We start from the raw sequence: 15,910 nt of genomic DNA, 5'->3' as shown, positions 1-15,910 counted from the left end.
ATTTGGGTCAAAAGGGGCAACAATAAGATTCCAGGAACTCTGAAGCCTAAAATGTCTATTGAGTCAGTGTGAAGTGATGGAACCTGTTGCAAGCATCGTTGAGAGCTATTTTTGTTTAGAATATTACCAGGTTCAACCATCAGTGGGATTCATGGTTTATTACCATCCAGTTTTTAAGTTCTCAGCCACTTTTGGCTTTTTTACACACACGACTTTATGAATGACTCTTGTGTGTCATCTTGGGCTTTCAGCTACTAATGTTATTTAACAGCAGAGCAATCAAATAGATTAAGAAATATTTTATATCATCTAGGCCAATATTTATATCTCATTTTGCTAGATGATTTGTTTTTCCAGCTATAAAAAGTTACTTAAATTCTAGTACAAATAAAACTCTTAGAAAGATTGTGTAATTAACTATCTCACCTTTTATTTTGTTCATTTACAAGTCTGGCAATAACAATTCTCTGAAGATGTTTATTTTTTATGTAAAGCCATTAGAACATAAAACAATCATTTAACTTTACATCACTGAAATTTCATAAAATGTACAACACTTTCATACATTATAGGCTTGTTTGGCTGCAAAAGGAAACAGCACATGTTCAACAGGCTGGTGAATAACATATTCACATTAGTTTTGCCAAAACTCATTTCTTAAGTACTACATACTGCAACATGCATTCAGGGATTAGTGTATGCCCACCAGCTTCACATGTGTACGTGTTAGTAATAAGCACATAAATATAACTAAATTTAGTCTCTAATAACATTTTGTTTCAAGTATTCTAAATCTGACTTCATTAGATAAATATCAAGTTAAAGATTCTGACAGAGTCTAAATGAGAAGTTCTGTATCTATAGGCCCTGATTCCCGGCTGGAGGCCAATCCAGCACAGCACATAAGCACGTGCTTAATTTCAAGCCTAATTCTACTGACTTCTGGGACTACTCAAGTGCTTAAAACTGAGCACGTGATTGTGTTCTGTTGGACTGAGACTGGCGTAAACTGCAGAAGGTCTGCTAAAGCATGAAACCACACTAGTTGATACCAGCTCAGGATCTGTCCCACAAGGCTGAGCCTTTGTTCAGAAATCCCTATGGTTACGTTTTCAATCCTTTCTTAATTTTGCTGAATGTTTAAAGAAATGAGATAAGTTGGCTTATATTTTAAGGCCTTCACAAACTTTATTTGTATTTTTAAGCATATGGACATTACTAATCTGTGCTACCCCTTGCTAGTCATAGAAATATGATAAAATGTCAAACTAACTTTTGAAAAGTAAAATCCAAATAAAAAGTGTACAGTTTAACAGAATCATATTTAGAGCTTTATAATTACACATGCCAAATCACTCAACTGTAACATACTATACATCTATTACATAAAAAAGTGAGGATTTACAGAAACTCTGGATTCATCAGGCCTGATTCTGGTCTAACTTACACACTGGTGTGACTCAGGAGTAACTCCACTGAAGTCAACTGTTGAGAAACTGGTGTAAGTGAGATTGGAAATGGGCCTTCAGTTAACACAAACAGATTGTGTGGCTAAAATATTTTCCTCTACAGTACTTTGGAACACCATTAACACTTTGTTACAAAACACCACAGTGATGATTATTGGCACATAAAAAACTCCTCTATGTGAAAACATACACAAAATACGCAAGAACTGCCATTTTCTCTGACTTTTAAAATCTATATAGTTGCCTCTAGGGAGTCTGCCCCCCAATAACCCAAACAACAATATTTCTTCAACAATGTTCACCTAGAAGAGTTTACTGGTCTGACATTTTTAACACGGCCACAACCTAAACCACTTCATGGATTATGTGTAACTGTACTGTACACAAGGCTATGAAGTTTTATAGAAAACAACAAGTATTTTTGCACAAAAAAAAATGACTTGTCTCAATCTGGAGAATAATTCAGAATCATTTTTATAGGCAGCAGCTACATGTAAGCTGTAAATCTTACCCGCAATAAAACACATGTTGCCATAAAGCACATATTGTGGATTATCTGCTTCTGGCCTGGTACACAAAGCTCTATTTTCTTCTAGCTGAAGAGGACTTGGGATTTGGTCAGCTTCAATCTCTCAGAAAAAGTGCACAAATATCTTTGCTTTTTTAAAGTGCTTAGCAGAACTTTGTTTATTATAATAAAATATCTCTCTAATGTGGAATGCGACATCTCTCTTTTAACAACGTCCAGAAAAATAAAGCTTCTTTTTGTAAATTACAGGTAAAGTTAAAAACCAAAACCCCTTGTTAAAATAATGTTAAAGGTGAGAAACAAAGAAAGTGAATTATGATTCTGGTCCATCTGATCCCATTGCACACAGCTACGTCTGCACACAAGGCCTGTTCCAAAGCCCGGAAAGTCAAAGGAAAGAATCCCATTAATGCAGTGAGCTTTGGCTCCTTATGGTCAAAACTTCTCTCCAGTGCCCAACCCAAGGACCTCAGGGGAGGAATGGGAAGCGCCAGAGGAAAGGGAGCTCCCTCTTCGCAGACCTCCTCTACCCAAGCTCCAGCCCAGTGTTCCCACCTTCCCATGAGAAGCTGGGACTGGAGGACATGTGGAGCAATTGCATCCTTCTTCCAACTCACCCCTGCCATGCCATCTAATTTCATGGGACACACCTGCTCTGATGTTAATGGAAGTGATCTGGGGAACTGGCTCCAGGCCACACACTCTACCATTCTCTACCCTCCCACGGAGCAGAATTACAGCATTGCCCCTGCCAGAAGTCCATTCACACCTGCAAAGGAGGTGGCAGGATTTGCCCTTTTGGCATATTCACTTTGCCGAATAGTCTTGTATGTCCCCAACTCCCTGGTTAATAGAGGATGTATAATGAGGTAAGTAAAAGACAACTCCTTGTCTTTCTTGATGGGTGTCTCAACTGTAATGTTATTTTAAGAGTCTTTTAATATGACATCTTTGCTCTTTTTTTCTCCAGCACTAACTCCTATACAAGAAAGGCATTGCGACTTCCATTTTATTCAGAAAGAAGTTAGCACAACAACATTTCTTTTAATGCCTCTTCCCTTATTACAAGGTTTGGACTTGTTATCACTACCACTCACAAGATAAAAATTATCTACTGTGTATGCACAGCAACTAAATTTCATTACTCAATGATCTCTAAATGATTCCTAAAGGGCTTAGTCCACTTTAATGATTATCTTCAAACCAAATTAAAAAGAACAAAAGACAAAAAACCCACAATTTGACCAGCAATTTGATGAGGGGCAGAAACAACTTGCAAATTACATTAAAGAAGCTTTAGAACTCTACAACAGATTAACAAATTAATTTTTAATAAAATTTTAAAAAATAAAATATGCATCTGGATTAACATCTCCTATACTTGTTATCAGACCTACATGAGCTGAAGCATCAGAGGTAAGAAATTCCCCAAACTGTAAGTATGTAATTCATATGCCAATTTAGCCAAAATTATATCACCAATTCAACTTTCCTGATGCCCTGAATTAAACATGTCGTACTTGTGAAGAAATAATTTCACATCTTCTGCAGAAAGCTTTTAATAAAAATGATATTGTGCTTAGACATACTATCTATGTTCTTTTATAAATTAAAATCCTGTCATAAGAAATTATTCAACTACATTGTACTGATATCCTTTTATCTGGAATGTTAGTAAGTCTACCCTCACTAGCAAAATCTCTTAGAACATAAAATATGCACAAATATAAAAACCTGTTGCAAAATAGAAATATTTGTTTAGTTTTCTTCATACATTATAAGTGTTAACGGATTCTAAAAATAAAATCCTAATTATGTAAGATTAATTTCAAGTATTCAGTTGATCTTGTTTTATTATAAATAATGCTTGGTATTATGTCTAATACTTATAAGAGATGGAATATTATCTCTGTATAAAGCAATAGTAAAAGGAAGACTTAAATCTAACTCCATTGGGGGGAAAAGAAAGTGACAGAAAAGAAGCCAGTAGGTTTTGTGCCCTCATTACTCAGCTGCATTCACAGCTGAAATGCATTGTGTTTTTAGTCTCTATGCCTAGAGAGTAGGGAAATGTCATGCATGACTTTAGACAATTGTCTACGATAAGATAAAAGTCATAAGTGTCAGAAATATAGCAGAGTACTGTGCACAGCGGAATGTAGTTTATGAGAACACCCAAGAAAAACTGTTGACAAAGGATAATGGTCTTCTTTTGCTAAAAAGCCCCAGCATTTGCAGAAAAACAAGTCACTGATCTTGTGACAATTTCTATTACAGTCACTTTACTTCAGTTATGCCAAATGAGTGACAGCAGTGCAGTAATTTTGTCTAATCATAGATGTTGGTGCAGTAGAGTGACAGTTGATCACTAAAGCTATTAGTGATCAGCTGCATTTCAAGTGGCTTAGGCCCCAGCCCAGCAAAAGCACTTATATCAATAGGACTAATCGCATGCTAAAAGTTAAGCACATGCTTAAGTGCATTGCTGGGTCAGGGCCTTAGGAGAGATACGTGCTAAAGTCTGTCCCTATTTAGGACAGCATTTAAACATGTGCTTACATGCTGTCCTGAATAGGAATTCTTTTCTGAATCATGGCCTTGGAGAATAGACTTTTGGGGATCAGGCAGAAGCCAGTTTACCCATAAAGTATTTAAGACTAAGTTGTGCCTTCAGTGAAGGCTATAAACTGGCAACGGTGTGCCTAATAGAGTGTACATTTGAACTTGTACATCCTGCAACATTTTCAACATCTCATACCTGAGAGCAGAGATATGAGGCCTGGGAGCCTGGCCCTCTAATGAGCAGGTGCATATTCAGAGTCCAGTCACTTAGTGACTGTGACTTATTTAAAAGCCCTCTGTTTGTCATGCTTATTTCCTCCTTTTCGAAATGACAGAGGGATATTTTAAAACATTTGCTTTTTAAACATTTCTTTTCATTAACAGTTTTATAAAGTTAAAAAGACAGTCACACCCAACTCTGACAAAATACACAATTCAAAGAAAACTCAAGGAGTTAGAAAAGCCCCTGTATAAAATTATATAGAGCAATATAAATCAGATCTAGCAAAGAGTTACAATACAAACTTATCACCCATGTGTGACCCACTACAAATAATTAGGCAACCAATAACATTCTTGTTCTTAGAGAGCAAACCCACATTCAAAATATGTCTCCCAATCCATGAAAAGGCCTCCAGACCTATATCTATAAAACCCAACGACCTCATATATTTTCATCAAAACTGTACATCATGAAAAGAAAGGGAGGAAATGGTATATGTGAAAAGGGATTTTTCCTCCAGTCTGAATTTCAGGGGTATGACTTCGAGCTTCCAAATTTTGTTAAACTTATTTCTCTGAAGGATTAACTGGGTAGGGGTGGAGAGGGAGGAAAATATCATGATAGTTTAATGCAGCTTCATAAGATTCTGCTTGCCAATGCAAGTAATTTTTTTGGCAGGTGAATAAAATACCATTAATTTTTTCATTACCATGGTGAATGTGAGTGAGCAGCTTTTTGTGCTTGACACGGTGAATTTTCCTGACAATTTTGCAATGCTTCATAAGACAATTAATATGAGTAAATATCAGCATTTGAATACTGCTAATTTTCTTTTCAGATTCAAAGACACTTTGAGTAAAGGGAGGAAAGACCTGCTAGAAATCATTTACTTTGCACATAAGACATAAATTGAAAGTGACATGTATATTAATGAGCAAAGGGGTAGTGATTGCTGTGAATTTATCAACACAAGATCTCATCCCTATTTTTCTTTTCTTTTTTTTTTTAAACTGATGATATTTGTGTTCAAAACTGGACACGTACCCGAATGCTCAGATGCACAAATGGGAATGAAAAATCACTTTTTTCCAGTTAACTTAGGCCTTTAAGTGGGACTTATCAATGTATGTCAGTTTATTTGTCCAGGCAATCATGTTTAATTACACCTTACTGTGAGCTTAAAGTCATTCTTTGGCAATTTAGCTCACAAATACCAACTACTGATCATAATATATGGTCAAAGATCAATAGCTGGATAGAGTAATATAACCAACATCCACTGTGACACTAGAGCTGAAATACTGAGCAATTTAGTACAGACCTCTGGATATCACCACAAAGAAACAAGAGTGGAATCCCATTAGGAGACACATCTCTCCCATGAAGACAGAAGATATTTGTATTTTCAAACTGTGTGATAATTTCAAGTGATTATTCTACAGCATCCAGTGGATTTCTCATTCTGCTTATTTCATATTCAGGCTGCTGTAGCAAAAACACCAAATATGTAGGGCTAGAGTCACAAAGGGATTTAGGCACCTAACTGCCACTTTGGGTACCTAAATCTCAGGATCAGGCACCACTGGGATTCACAAACCCCCTGCTTATTTGCTGCCAAACCCTGTAGGTTCCTAAGCTTTTGCATTAAAAGTTCCCCTTGGTGCTGATATTGTGCCTCTCAGTACATGCAGTATGGCTCCCCTGTAGGTGTCTGGATGCCTAAGCCCCAGTGCAATGTACAAACCAGGGGAAGATAGGAATTCTTCCGTCTAACTCGCCTACGGGGCCCAGTCTTAGAAGCATGCTCACAGGAGGAGGATGCAGACGGGGACCTCACTCAACTTTTATCCCTGTGGTTAGAGTACTCATCGGGGATGTGGGAGTGCCCTGGTTCAAGTCACCCATCCACCTGAGACAGAGAAGGATCTCAAATAGGGATCTGCCACCTCTCAGGTGAGTGCCCTAACTCCTGGTGTATCTCTAAGAGAGGGCTTGCAGCTGAGAATCCCAAGGAGAGGGAGATGCCTCCCTCCAGCCTGGATTTACGTGCCAAATTCTCAGAGAGGGACAGGGCTTAGGATACTCTCCCCCCACCCTCCCTGGCATCTCCCATTGGCTAGAGGAATCCGCCTAATGTGCTGGCTTTGGTGAATCCCATTCATAAGTGCCTATATCCTGCCAGTCATTGTACAGGAAGCCTGAGTGCTTAACTCAAATTTTGTGAATCCCAGTGATTTTTTAGGTGCCTAGAATTTTGTGAATCCAGCCCCTGTTCCCAGTTTTATTCTACTTTTATGATTCATCTGGTTGCTGATTAGCTATTACATTATTTTAACTTTTGTCAGCAAAAAAAGATAAGGATATACAGTATGGTACATGGTATGCATTTCATTTGGTATAATGCACAGATACCTGTATTGCACACCATTGGTAAATTCATACGGTCGAAGAATTAAATCCCCTTTGGAAACCATTACTTTCCATGATCAAGAAAACAGTATTACATTTCATTTTCTCCCAAATAAAGTATTTTAGTACACAAAGGCATTTGTAACTAGGCAGTAGAAAGGAGAACCAGACCAGAAGCAGGGCAGTGAGGTCACCAAGAGCTGCTCTTCCCCCAGAAGGCTTTTAAATGATTAATACATCAGCAGCTGAAAATTATTCCACATCAGAAGCATCATTGTCAGACAGATGATAATTACTTCCCTTCACCCGAATATATTCAATATATCTCCCTTCATCAGAATCTGAAATACCACATGTACATAGCCTGTTTTCAAACAAAGATTCAATTTCCTCTAGTTTTTTCCCTTTAGTCTCAGGAAGGCAGCCGTAGATGAAAATGAGTCCCATACCAGCAAACCCTGCATAGAGGAAGAATGCCCCTGCAATACAAAACAACACACATACTAGATTACAGAACTTTATCCCCCCTGTCTTTCCCCCATCTCACACAGATCAAAAGAAACAACAGAATTAGGAGGCTACAGAAATCAAAGACGTTTGTGAAATATGAACCTCAGCATTACAATAAAGGAGTACATGTCTGTGGACATGAGAAAAAAATGCTTTTTTACATCACTTTATAATAAATCAAATTAGTAAGGAGCAATACTCCATTTAGTTTTAGAGTAACATGGAAACTCATACAGATCCTTTTAACTTCCCATCAGTTAAAATAAACAACAATAACATTACTGGAGGTCTGCAGTAAAGAGACACATGAAAGGGAAGGTTTGGCTATCCCCCTGGTTGAATGGGCCCTGAGGTGCCCAAAAAACAGAGAAACATCAACAAAAATAGCCAAAAGGATTACAAAGATTAAACCAGGCTCTTGAATTTATCCTATACCTAATTATTATTTACAATGCCTGTATGACCACATGACTAGACATGTGGGCCCTATCACTAGGGTCTGTGATGGTAATGACATGAAGGAGAATCTCAGATACTACTATGTGATAAAAGATGGCAAATGCTACCCTTTTAAATGGGCACCACAGTATTACACTAAACAGAAGTTCTTCTTCTCATCTTCCTCATTTTAAATTATATGTCTACATTCCCTTCTTAAACAATGAAACTTACTAAACTAGCATTAATCAAGAGCTTTGCAGCTAAAATGGCATACCACAAAACAGCTAGTATATCATCTAAACTGTAGTAAATCTACGTGGCATGTAAGACAATACAAATGTTAATACTGCAGATTAAGACACAAACAACATCTTACCATAGTATGTAAGGTATTCTGCTGTATGCAAAAATGTCAGTGACACCAGAACATTGAAAATCCAGTTTACGCCAGATGAACATGCATTTCCTGTACTTCTAGCCCAAAGTGGATAGATTTCAGAATTTACTGTCCAGGGCATAGGTCCCATTCCTGAGAATTTAAAAAAAGATCAATTTTAGTATAACAATCAGATTGAACAGTAAGAGAAGCTTCAAATGGTCTGACCATTAAGAACTTCAAATGTTTGCTATTTACTTAAAGCTATGTGCTAAAACAAGTATTTGGTTACCAGGTGCGAAGAAAACCAAGTATAAAATAAGGCCCAGAAGTGTTGTCCAAGAGTATGGAGTAGGGCAGAAATTGTATGCCCAAAATAATTCTTCTCTTTTGAATCTGGTTTCATTCGAACACCTAAAAAATAACCATATAAAATGATCATTAGATAATTATGTTCAGGGAAATTAGCAGCATTTCAATACAAATGTGGTTTCTGGAATGTCTTAATGAAAAAAACAACAGCAGCAGCAAATATATTTTCAAAAATTTTAATGTCAAATCAAGCAAATATAAAGTTAGAAAACTGAATTGTTCCTTAATTTAATAAAGATATTTTGAGCCAAATTCTGCATTGAGATGCATGCCTATTTCAAAGCCATTCAAAGACATTTTGTGTCTGACATTGTGGCTCAAGGAAGAGTAACCAGAGGCTCTGCACTTAAATAGTGTACTTGTGTTCTTAGGGCCCAATCCTACAATTCTTCAGCTGAATAGTCTTTGCTACACATGAGTAGTCCCACCAAAACCAATTCACATAAACATTACTCATCTGAGTAAGAGGTGCAGCAGCAGTCCCATGAGTGGATGTGCTGCAACAGTAGCGTATTCATGGCAGAAGTATGGGATGCTGAACTTTGAACTCAAAGTACATACTTTTTACATTGAAATCTTTGGACATAACCAGTAAGGCATTGGCATGTGCCAAAACCAAGAAAAACATGTTTGTATAACAGGGGGGAAAAAACTCTTTTCTTCTAAAGACTACACCAATGTCTATGTATAGTACTACATGACCTAAACTGTATGTAAGGAGAAAGTATTTGAATTGCTGGAGAAAAAGTATGCTTCTCCATCTCCATCTCTCCCACTCTGCATGCATTTAGAAATTGTGCATTTCCAGCAATTATGTGTCCAAAATAGAACTTATGATCCATGCATATAAAAGCACATCAAAATGTAATGTCAAAATAGTTTAGTATCAGTGAACTAGTTTAGTATTTTAGTTTTTATAGATTTAAAGGGACACCAACAACTTGAACTTTTTGAAATTGACTTTTTTTAAAATCCACTTCCTAATAGAGCACTCTTGAAATAGTATGTTTTGATTTATTACAATTCAGTAATTATATTTGTAAGGATTTTCCTGTTTATGTTTATAAGGATCTTTTCAGCAAGTCAAAAATTAACTAACTGACTCTACAATGGCCAATTGGGCTGTGAAATGCATAAATAAATAAACTTGAAGGAGATATTTTCTTCTCCCTTCTCCCAATAGCTTTTTAATTATAATAACCTTAGCCGTTACTGTTGACTACGATAGTACACATTTTCAGTCAGAAATGTGATTTTTAAGATGACAGTGTCTCTACAGTATAGACACAATGTTCATATTTGATGACGAAAAAGTATAAAGAATTGAACATCTGTGTGGGTTAAAAATTTCAGATACAGCTGCACACCCATGCATCTGATGTGTCATATAGCATGAGAAACAGGATGCATTGGTGTAAATGGGCAATAAGTAGCGAGGAGGAAGAGCAGGAATTACCGTCTGGAATGTATTGTTGGGCCTGTCATTATTACAGTTGGTTCCCAAAAAACTCCAAAAGAAAAACTGTCACACCTTGGTACGCTGCTGGTTTGTGAAATGAATGATAAATTGCGACAGAGTGCTGAGAACCAGCAGCTGGAGCAGCACATAGCTTTCATCTCCTAACACTGATGTACCTGTGGAACCATACTTCACCCTCTGTACAATAAAGGGCACGTTTAGTAACCCTGTCTCATTCAGTTTCTGCTGGTTTGTTTCTGGCCTTCAGGTGACAAACATATGGCTAACCAAGGCCAGTTAAGTACCCCCACAAAAGATGGCTATCAACTTGCCAGGCAGAAAGAATAAACAGATCTTTAGCAACTGCTGCTACATGGATATCCAGAAGCAGCTGGCAATCTAACAAGACCCCAGGTTGCAAACCTGATTAAGACTGAGGGATCAAGGAAACTGCTATAATCTTTGTCATTTCTTCTGGTTGGCTCTCCCAACTGTTAAACATTACACCAGGTCTTGTCTTATCTCACCTCTGATATTTTGTTTGTGGCTTAGTTCAATGTCATTTTGAACACTGAAATAGCTAGAAAAACAACATCCCCTACCTTTTTTTTTTTGGCAAACTTTTACACTATAAACAGTTTCATGCATTCCTCACTGATGGGTAAAGGTTCAGTTTGATTTAGGCAATGTACAGTGTGTGATGTTCATGGAAGATTGTTAATTGCACTGGAAGACTATCCTTGTGTGTAAGTTGATGGTTCCTTAAATGGTGAGCAAATGATTTTTGATATATTTAATATCCTAGCACCTGGTGATTGCATAGCCTTCTCCCATCCACCCCTGCATGTTCACCTCCTTTGCATTTGCATCACCATGAAATCATGGAATTGCTCAGACAATGTCCTATAGTTTCATTAGCCCACATTTGCTTCTTTCACTGTTACTCTGATTTCATTTGCAGGTGCATAGTAATGAATACAAGCTGATTATTACTTTAAAATGTCTTGTTGCAAACAATACTGTAATTGGTTTTTTTGTTCCTTTCAGTCTGCACTGCAGCTGCCCATCAAAGAATAGTCCACTGCTTTCTTATGATTTTTTTCCTCACAGTAAATAAAGATGTTACTTTGTTTTATCATCTTGTAGATATATCTACCGGCATGCACCAACCTACTGATTCCCATAGGCATCACCACCAAGAGGCTTGGATGTTTCATTCTATCACAGTTTTTCTCCAAATGTGTCCTCCTACTTTTGACAGAATGGAATAAACATAAAGTATATGGGGAAAAACACGTCATTAAAAACCTCCTTCTGCTGGGGTCACTGATCTGCTCTCTTTAGAAACGTCAGTAACGGAGAGGAATTACTGTTTCAAGAAAAGCTGATTCCGTGTCACAAGAATAGGAAAACACAACATTAGAAACTAAATGTTAGTAGAAACTTGGGCAGGTATGATCCTGTGCTTTGTTTATCTTCTCTATAATGAGGTGGCACATGGCACCCAGAAGAAACCCATTAGCTACAGATAGAGATATATATTTGCACTTGCTGAAGGCTGACACATCAAGATATGTAAATAAATAAAACGAATGCAAGGCCAATAGGTTAGACTATGAAGTACTATTAATGTAGTCATTCTAATGCAATCATCTACCACTTTACTAAGAAAATATGTTAATAATAACAACTATACAGCCTGCTGCTACATAAAGAGCTGTATTTGGAACTGCATGAATGGAATATCTATGGTAGTTACCCAAATGCTTTCTGAGCAATTTCATCACTTTAATGGAAATGGAAATGCAAATACAAGGAGAAAATTCCATGGCAATAGTTTACAAAAGAAATTATGCAAATCAGGTCCCAGCAGAAAGAGTTTATAAATAACAAGAATGTGTCAGATCATAAAACTATAAGCTGTAAGGATATATCACATCACTTCCCCTTAAATTGCAGCTGAAGTGAAAACATAATAGTCTCACAGTTAAAATATTTTAATGCAAGTTGCTTTTGTCACGTATTTTCTGCAAACACTTTAAGAAGCACCCTTTACTTTAATTAATGGAAACTAAAGAGCCACAGCATATTGAGAAATCTACCCCAAATTACTTTCAGTATCTCAGGAGCACTCAAACTGCTAACAGGAGATTTTATCCTCACGGGCTGGAAACAAATCTAGAGCAATAGTTTATATAATGACATAGGCAATGGTGTTCCAGTCAAAAGCCAATTTGTAGTAATTCATGTTAATGTGGTAACACTATTTGTTTTGAACTCAGAGGAGATGCTTATTAACTCTTACCTATAGTAATGCTAGATAAGATTATTGGAACTTCACTTGAGGTAAATATGGTAAAAACTAATTTAAAACTGATGATTAATTGACTGGGTTATTTATTTCTAATACATCCATTTATACATAGTAAGTCACCACTATCGTCATCTCAAGTCAAATGCTGCTAATAATTTTAAAGTTCTTATGCTTACACAGAAGTGTATCACTTTCTGATTTCACGGTGACCACAGAATGCATTTCTTTATCAGAAAGATGACTGTAGTTAGGAATATTTGAAAAATCTTATTTTCTAAGGGCTTAATCCAAGGTCTCTTGAAGTTAACTGGAGTCTTTCCATGGACTTCAGTTGTCTTTAGATTTTTATAACCATAAATGCAGTATTTTTAATGTGCGATATATTAACACATTTTTAAAACCATGTAAACACTCAGGAGGATACAAACTGCTCTCGGTTGTCCAACGTGTTACAGGTAGAAGTAATGGGATGAAACTGAGAAGAGGATATTTTCCTTGAGAGTCAGCATTAGTTTTCCTAACGAGGCCAATTGGACTGCAAAATAACTCCCCAGGGCACTGCTGGAAATACCAGCCTGGGCATAATTTACAACTACATTAGAGAAATCATTAGGAAGTATATTGGAAAAAAGTTTCAGCAAGGCAAGAGAAGGTGACCCAACCGATCTTTTCCTTCTCTAATTCCTATTAACTTTTGCTTTGTTATAAGGGTGACATATTGGTGCAACATCATGAAATAGACAATAAGAACATAAGAATGGCCATAATGGGTTAGACCAATGGTCTATCTAGACCAATTATCCCGTCTTTTGATAGTGGCCAGTTCCAGACACTTCAGAGGAAATGAACAGAACAGGGCAATTATCGAGTGTCATCCAGTCTCAGCTTCAGGCAGTTGAAGGTTTAGGGACACTCAGAGCATAGGTGGACAGGATATTACACAACTAGCGCAGAAAAATGTTATATTCCTATAAAGATGGGTACTGTTGTCCCACTAAGCACATTTGTGGGAGTTAGATTTTTAACCAAAAGGATTTTTTCATAGTAAAATGTATTATATATGATGGCCTCCTCTTTACTAATATTTTGGCCTATTCACCAGCCTTTTAGACTAGTACAGTTAAAAGTTCAAAGCTTTAGTCCATGCAGTCTAAGGATATAAAATAATTTTCTACAAACTCACCAGTGTTATGATTCAGCTCTTTAAACTCTTCATAAAATAAACACATTTAAAAATGATCCCCTGTACTTGGAGATGATGTGTAGCTGTCAAGGCTAATTCCCCACTCTGGCACTTCAAGTGCAGAAGGTGGGGGCCCGCAAGGATGTTAAAAATTAATACTGGCCACTTCAGCCTTTTATTAAACTCCCAAGGTTACAGCTTTTCTCTGACCTTGGATTGGTAGATGCTGCCACCACCAAAGTGCAGAACCCCTTTGAGAGCCCAGGAAGTCACACTTGGGAATTCCTTCCTGTGGGGTACCCTCAAGCCCTTTCATCCCCTCTCCGGGGAAGAGCTCAGAAAGAAAGAAAAACAGGAAATCAGCTGTTTCCACCAGCTAATTAAACAACATGTGCACATACCTCTTAAGACACAAAAATCCAATCCTGTTCTTAAAAAAGGTAAATTTTATTAATAAAAAAAAGAAAGAAAATACATCTGGGAACTCAGGCTAGATTTTAAAGAGCAACTATAAGAAATAAACACCAAGAATCGCTTTCCTGAGGTCCAGTTTAAAGGTTACAAGCAAAACAAAGGCACTTGGGGTTAGCACAGAGGAATCCACAAGTCATAACACGTCTTCCTAGACATTTCCTGATTTACTTACATATCTGGGGTTTTAAATGAGTAGTTTCTAGGTATGATTTTTTTCATACCTGGCCCAAGCTTCTTACAGCATAGCTGTTGCCCTGTCTGCCTCTCCCCGAGAGAACAACAGACAGACAGACAAAAGGGGAGTCTTTTTTTTCTCAATTTTAAAAAGTTCTAGCCTTCCAATTGGCTCTTTTGGCCAGGTGATCACTCACTTCCTTTTACCTATGCATAGCAGTGAGACTTTTTAACCCTTTACAGGTAGAGCAATTAGAGAACAGCTACTAAGAGGGATTTTATAGCTACTGGCTGGCTGGGTGTCCATAAAAGGGAGCTACCCCTCCCCCCTTCATTTATCACAGTAGCCCTAGTTGCTGATGGTGTACAAAGACATTGGGTCTGATTCTCATTTACACGACTCTCGCTTTTCACTGCTCGAGCAGTGTACATCCACTTTGGGGCGATTAATACTCCGAATGCCAAGTTCCTGTGCCAAGTTATAAAGATGATGATGATCCACAATTTACTTTTGCCATAAGATAACAGGGCTGATTCACTGTGGCTGCTCTGCCTCATAGCCTCTGGTGTAAAGGAGAATTAGCCCATTAATTGATCTGACCATTTGAGGATTCTCCTTGTGTAAAGGGATTTCCAAGTAATAGAGAGGCAATCCCATCCACTGGAATTCAGCATTCAGGCAGATCTAAGTTTCACAGGATCAGAGGAGCGAAAAGCTTAAAGTCATCTTTGCACTCCTTCGTGATCTACACCATGTGCTCTTCTGGTGCAATCAAGGATCTGGGCCAATAACATCAATATTTGGAGGCATTTCCTAGTATTTATATTAAAACAGCTCCCGCTATACTCTGCCGGTGATTTCCCCTCTAAGAATCTTTATGCTCTAGCTCAGATGTCTCTAGAATAGAAAAATCTTGCTAACCACATTTAAAAAATAAAACTCAATACTTATTTTTTTTATATTGAACTTTGAAAATGTATTATGTATGTACTATGAAGAATGGTAAAAATCCAATATGGATGGTTTCAATTTGAAAACCTAACATACATATATATATACATATAAACCCATCCTTTTCTTTAGATGCAGCCTTGTTTCACCACCTGCAGTTTTACAAACGTTCCTCTCCCCAAGCAATGTCTCTACTGCAGAGGGGGAGAGAGAGAGAGAGAGATGATCATAAGAGTATCTTCTCCCAGTGTGCTCTGCAGTTGAAAAGAAAGATTCTAGTTAAAAAAAAATATCAAGGATGAAACGACTTGCGTAGGATAAAAAGTAAAATTAAATGCTTTTTAATGCAAAAATAAGAAACAGTTACTTACTGTAACTGTGGTTCTTCGAGATATGATGCAGATGTGTATTCTACTAGGTGCACGCCCAAACAGAGCTGGAGAATTTTTCCTAGCAGTACCTA

The 15,910-nt window shown here is 37.3% G+C and overlaps 1 protein-coding gene across 1 annotated transcript in view; it reads right to left on the bottom strand.

The window, feature by feature from the left end:
• Window positions 1–403: 403 nt before the first annotated feature.
• SLC2A13 (solute carrier family 2 member 13) overlaps window positions 404–15,910 on the bottom strand; it is a 324,413-nt gene continuing 308,906 nt past the window's right edge. The window contains exons 8-10 of the mRNA XM_054018969.1: window positions 8,812–8,933; window positions 8,520–8,672; window positions 404–7,671 (exon numbers count right to left, since the gene is read on the bottom strand). Of these exons, the coding sequence (XP_053874944.1) occupies window positions 7,445–7,671; window positions 8,520–8,672; window positions 8,812–8,933 (502 nt within the window). The 3' untranslated portion in view covers window positions 404–7,444. The remainder of the gene's footprint in view (window positions 7,672–8,519; window positions 8,673–8,811; window positions 8,934–15,910) is intronic.

This window comes from Malaclemys terrapin, chromosome 1, assembly GCF_027887155.1.
Source record: "Malaclemys terrapin pileata isolate rMalTer1 chromosome 1, rMalTer1.hap1, whole genome shotgun sequence".
Lineage (NCBI taxonomy): Eukaryota > Metazoa > Chordata > Testudines > Emydidae > Malaclemys > Malaclemys terrapin.
The sequence above is the reverse complement of the archived record's forward strand: the minus strand, read 5'-3'. Positions and strand labels throughout refer to the sequence as shown.